The 6000-nt window shown below is 42.0% G+C and overlaps 1 protein-coding gene across 2 annotated transcripts in view; it reads left to right on the top strand.

Annotated features, from left to right (window-relative positions):
- The window catches only part of SHTN1 (shootin 1), a 94757-nt gene that overhangs the window by 45595 nt on the left and 43162 nt on the right, over positions 1-6000 (top strand). For both annotated transcript variants that reach the window (XM_035029896.1, XM_035029889.1), the window contains one exon: positions 4223-4369. In XM_035029896.1, coding sequence (XP_034885787.1) covers positions 4223-4369 — 147 coding nt within the window. The remainder of the gene's footprint in view (positions 1-4222; positions 4370-6000) is intronic.

Below are 6000 nucleotides of genomic sequence, written 5' to 3'. Positions count from 1 at the left end.
GGACACGTGACCCCGCCCGACCGGACGAGGCGGACACGTGACCCCGCCTGAGGCGACAGAGGCGGCTTGAGGAGGGGAAGCCAGGGCAGCCGCTCGCACTCCTCCTACCGGGAGCATCGGGGTTTGCAGCCGTGCTGGATGGTTTTACAGTATCTAGATGCCATCTACTCAATAGAAGGAAACTGTTGGTTTGGGTTTTTTTTTAAGATTTTTTTTTCTTTTTTTTTTAAGTAATCGCAACACTCAGTGTGGAGCTTGAACCTACAACCCCAAGATCTGGAGTTGCATATTCTACAGACTGTGCCAGCCAGGCACCCCAGAAACTGTTCTTTCGAATAAAGTTAGAGTAGAACCCATATACTTTCCCCTTTGCGTGGTTTACAGATTCTTAGCTTTTTATTTATGTATTTGAGAGAGAGAGAGAGAGAGCATGCGCGTGAGTGGGGGGGAGGGGCACAGGGAAACTCCCGCCGCCTCCTGGCGGATGAGATCATGACCTGAGTGGAAACCAAGAAGCGTCAGGTGCTTAACCGTCTGAGCCGCCCAGGTGCCCCGACTCTGAGCTTTCCAACAGAGAACTGCTGCTTAAAGGTGTAGGTCTTGGCTTAACAAGAGAAGTGCCAGTCTTCTGCATTTTGGTTTTTCATGTGTTGGGCAGACATCTTCGTTAGCCAGACACTGTGCTGTTGGCGGGAATATAATGGTGAAGAATGCAACCATGATCCCTGCCTCTTTGGAGCTTAGAGTCTGGAGCCTTAGAATTCAATAAAGTTAATTTACTTTATATTTTTAATTACAAAAGGAATGTTTATACCTTGTAAAAAATACAAACAGTTCTCAAATGTGTAAAGGGAAACATGGAAAGTTTCTCCCACACTCCTGCTTCCACTTGTCCATTTAAAAAGCGAAAACGTGGGCACCTGGGTGGCTCAGTTGGTTAAGTGACTGCCTTCGGCTCAGGTCATGATCCTGGAGTCCCTGGATCGAGTCCCGCATCGGGCTCCCTGCTCGGTGGGGAGTCTGCTTCTCCCTCTGACCCTCCTCCCTCTCATGCTCTCTGTCTCTCATTCTCTCTCTCACAAATAAATAAAATCTTAAAAAAAAAAAAATTTAAAAAGCGAAAACGTGGGGCATCTGGGTGGTTCAGTCATTCAGCGTGTGCCTTTGGCTCGGGTCATGATCCTAGGGTCCTGGGATCAAGCCCCGCATTGGGCTCTCTGCTCCGCGGGAAGCCTGCTTCTCTCTCCCACTCCCCCTGCTTGTGTTCCCTCTCTCGCTATGTCTCTCTCTGTCAAATAAATAAATAAAATCTTTAAAAAAAAATAAAAAGCAAAAACACATGCATGCGCAAGTACACACACACACACACACACAGGAATATTACTCAGCCATAAAGAAGAATGAGATCTTTCCCTTTTGCGATAGCATGGGTAGACCTAGAGGGTATTAGGCTAAGTGAAATAAGTCCGAGAAAGACAAATACCGTATGATTTTGCCTGTCTGTGGAATCTAAAAAACAAACTAGATCAAACAAAAAGCAGAAACAGACCCACCAAAACGGAAAACAAACTGGTGGTTGCCAGAGGGGAGCAGAGGGGAGGGTAAGGGGACGGGAAAAATGGGTGGAAAAAAAAAAAGGCACCATGAAAAACAAAACAAAAACTGTACTCCTCCTCCCTCAATAAGGAGGAAACAGCCAGTTGTCTTCCTGTGTTAACTTTTTGTAGTTCTTCAATGTAACTTCAATTTTCAATGACAAATTTTCCTACACTTTTAGAATATTTTTTTCTTGTTGGTCAGTGTAGTTCTTTGTTTAAAGGCGTGGCTGCCTCATTCAATGTGTAGTCTGGATATACTGTGAGACTGTTTTGTAATGAGTTCTGTTTTCTTCTCAGACAACACAGATGACATTTTAATATTCTTTTGGAAAGAATGAATCCTATAGAAGTGACATAAGCTTTTCTTCTCTTTTTCATTCTTTGAAAAGATTTATGATAATCCTTGGAAAGTCTGACACCCATGATGTCATTTGTGTGATAAGAGACCACCTCCCTAACCCTAGCTGTCAGGTTCTTATCATAGTTCAAAGCCAAATTCATCAGTGTTTGGTCACTAAATTTTTTTTTAAGCACATCTTTAGAAGGCACTATATAGAATATTTCATGTTAGTGTCTTAAGGTCTAGAAAACGTAGTCTAATGAATAAGTTTTTCAAGTTACATGGTTATCTAGAGGAATTTCTTTCCTATATGTTCTTTTCATCTTATTCTATTACTATTTAGGAATTGTTACAAGGTTTTGCAAAAGAAATTCACATGACTAACATCCCCAAGACATAATGTTCACTCTTTTTCTTTCTAAAATAACCAAGTTGAGGGGCGCCTGGGTGGCTCAATCGTTAAGTGTCTGCCTTCGGCTCAGGTCATGATCCCGGGGTCCTGGGATCGAGCCCCACATCGGGCTCCCTGCTCCGCAGGAAGCCTGCTTCTCCCTTTCCCACTCCCCGTGCTTGTGTTCTTCTCTCACTGTGTCTCTCTCTGTCAAATAAATAAATAAAATCTTTAAAAAAAAAAAAATAACCAAGTTGAGATAATTCATAATCATGTAAAGTTGAACAAGTTTTCCCGAGTGCTTTGTAGAGAAGGAGAACTGTTGCTTTTTCCCAAGAGCGAACCGAAGCTCGGAGAAGCAGTGCAGTGAGGGACACAGCCGCACCCTGACTGACGGTGGCCTGTGCCCCACACTGCTTGACCGCTGAGTTCACAGTCTGACCTGGTCGCCACACTGACGGCTGCCTCTCTCCCTGCTCCTGGCCTCCGAGCACTCTTGGGGAAAGGCCTCACTTGCCAGGAAGCCAAAGGACTCACTGAGTCCAGCTGCTCTTTGCAGGTCTTCTTGTTGGCTCCCTAAGGCATTTGCTAAGACATTGGCAAGGGACCCCAACCAAGTTAAGTTGTAAGAGGGGGAAAAGGTATTTAAAAAAATGACCGTAATAATAATAGTAACTCAGAATGGCTCATTTCAGTTATGCCATTGGTTTCAGATGTCAGAGACTAGATGAGATATGCGTGAGGTATGGATGACTCTTCCCTAGCATGTTGTTGCTTGCATTCTCACTGTCCTCGAGCTCAGCAGCTGTGCACGCACACGCACACTCATTCCCTCGTGCTTTCGCAGCACCTTTCATTCTTACACAGAAATGAGCTGTCAGGTGGAAGAAGAATGTAAATCTTCCTTTAAAATGCTGTTAAGAATCTGAAACTGTGAAGGTCTAATATAAAATGGGCCTAATGTCAGAGTTTATAAAACATTTCATGTGTAGAATCACCCACTGGCTAACTTGTGTAGGGTATTAAGGAAAAGAAGTAACAGGTTAATAGAAAATAATGTTGTATTAAAAAATGTGAACTTGGAAAGACTAAATAAATAATATATGTAAGTTGCTTAATAAAGTGGCCAATAAATATTGATGTACCTTTTCCCCTCTCTTCTTTACCCTCCTGGCTGTTAACTACTTTCATCACTGGGGAAAAGCTAGTTGGTATAAAACAAAACACTAGGTTTAGTAAATACCAGAGGAAGGAGATTAGCCAGGTGGTTAAGAGCTTGGGCTTCTAAATCAGATCTTGGTTTATATTCCTGGTCTCGCCACTTTCATGTGTTCTTGGGAAAGTTGCTTAACCGCTTTGGACCTCACTTACCTTATTAATAAAAATGGGATAATAATAATATCTACTTGACAGTGTTATTCTAGGGATTAGATGATGTGATATATGGAAAATCATCAGCACTATCACATAGTGTTAGTCAATTTTAGCTATTCAAAGCAGAAGAATTCACAGGATTGATGTATGGATTAAAATAATACATATAAAATATTTAGTAGAGTACCTGGCATAAGATAAGTTCTTGATCAATATTAACCAGTACTATTAGTATTCGTGTATTTTAAAGCAATAATAAAACATTAAAAACTGAGGTATAGGACTCAATTATTGCATATATACCTCGTTGGGGCAAGGGTGAAGATTCTTGGAAGAGTGCATGAAAGTTACGGATGAAATCATAGCAATCATTACTTCTAAAACTGTAATACTGTACAATTCAGAAACTGCCCTTAACTTTTCAATAAAAACTTCACGTACTTTCCTGTTGCTCCACTTTCAGTTGAGGAGATACGTGAGATTGATTGGTATGTACATTTTTGTAATTAACTCTTGCAGATGTTCATTGAACAGAACAAGCTAAAGAGACAAAGCCACCTTCTGCTGCAGAGCTCTGCTCCTGACCAGCAGCTTTTGAAAGCTTTAGAAGAAAATGCAAAACTCATCCAGCAACTTGAAGAAGAGCGAATTCAGCATCAGAAAAAGGTAACAGATTTTCTTCTGGCGTCTTAATACATACACACAAACATGAGAGGGCTCAATCCGGTCACTTACAGCTCCCTAGTTGGCCTTAGTAAGTCTTTCCTGTCTTTTTACTTTTTAGTAAAAAGTAACTACTGAATGAACTTAATTTCGTGCCCAAGTAAAATTTATAGCACACTGTCGTAGAAGTCATAATGATCTTTAACCTGTCCAAAGGCCGGAAAAAGCAAAGGTAAGAGCGAGAACTCAAAAAGAGCTTGTATACGTGCACATAATGCGCAGGTGGGACACCTGTGAGTTGATTGTATTTTTGGAGACCGCATACACTGGGAGAGTACATTAGTCTCAGAGAACTTACTGGAAGGCACAGGTTTTATTCAAAGAGGGAGGAGAAGTCCATGTTAGTAGTAATTCTTTGCTTAGAGAAAATTTGTGATTTTGTAAACTTGCACAAATGTATATGTTTAAAGACTTCTTAAGTGGTTATTTTATTTTGTTTGAGTGGAGCTATTCCAGCTGACACAGCCCACCTTTGTGTGCCAGGCAGAAAAGATAGTCATCACAGTAGGTGAGAGAGAGGAGGCGGGAAGGGGGGGGGGGGGCAAAGAGGTTGAACAAAGACTTTGAAGTTAAAGAAACCACTTAAGAAAAATTACATCAATGTTTATACTACTTACAGTGTACCTCATTTGTGAAGAAAAGGCTGTTAGCTGCTATTTATTATCACCTGTCAAAGTCTCTTTAAACAATAATATTGACATTTAGTCCTTGGAAGTTTCTGAAGTTTTTACAAAGCTGGTCCTGAGGCAGAGCTGATTTTTTTTTTTTTTAATCCTCTATAAGAAATGTTGGTGTATGTTCAGAACCTCCAGATGAGTAAATGGTAGCAGTGATTGCCCCTGGAAGGAGGACTAGGGGAATAGACTAGGGAGGAGAGAATTTCTCCTTCCTTCCTCCCTCCCTCCCTCCCTTCCTCCCTTCCTTCCTTCCTTCCTTCCTTCCTTCCTTCCTCCCTCCCTCCCTCCCTCCCTCCCTCCCTCCCTCCCTTCCTCCCTTCCTTCCTTCCTTCCTTCCTTCCCCACATGCAAGAATTACCATTTCAAAAAAGAGAGAATAAAGGAATATTTATTTTTATTTAGCTCATGCTAGAATTTTTCAGTTCTGAAAAGTCTTATTAGTTGTATGGTTAACCCGTTTAGTAAATAACATAGGCCTAGAACCTACTGAATTGCACTGAGGTGTGGGACTCAGTTATTGGATATGGACCTTGTTGGGGTAGGAGAGAGAAGCTGATACTGAAGATTAGCTAAACTTCACGGATTGCTACTCAGTACTTCTAAGACTGTTCTACTGTACTATACAGTTGTTCTGTGTAATCTTTCATGTGTGTAGTCCTAAATAATTCTTACCTATCTGTAAATTCCCCTGCAGATTCTCTGTCTTTTAAACACTGCGTTGGGGCGCCTGGGTGCCTCAGTTGGTTAAGCAACTGTCTTCGGCTCAGGTCATGATCCCGGAGTCCTGGGATCGAGTCCCGCATCGGGCTCCCTGCTCGGCGGGGAGTCTGCTTCTCCCTCTGACCCTACCCCCTCTTGTGCTCTCTCTCTCTCACCCTTTCTCTCAAATAAATAAAT

The sequence above is a fragment of the Mirounga leonina genome, unplaced genomic scaffold, assembly GCF_011800145.1.
Source record: "Mirounga leonina isolate KUSES-001 unplaced genomic scaffold, KU_Mleo_1.0 Mir_114, whole genome shotgun sequence".
Classification (NCBI taxonomy): domain Eukaryota; kingdom Metazoa; phylum Chordata; class Mammalia; order Carnivora; family Phocidae; genus Mirounga; species Mirounga leonina.
Note: the sequence above shows the minus strand (reverse complement) of the source record. Positions and strands in the feature narration are given on the sequence as shown.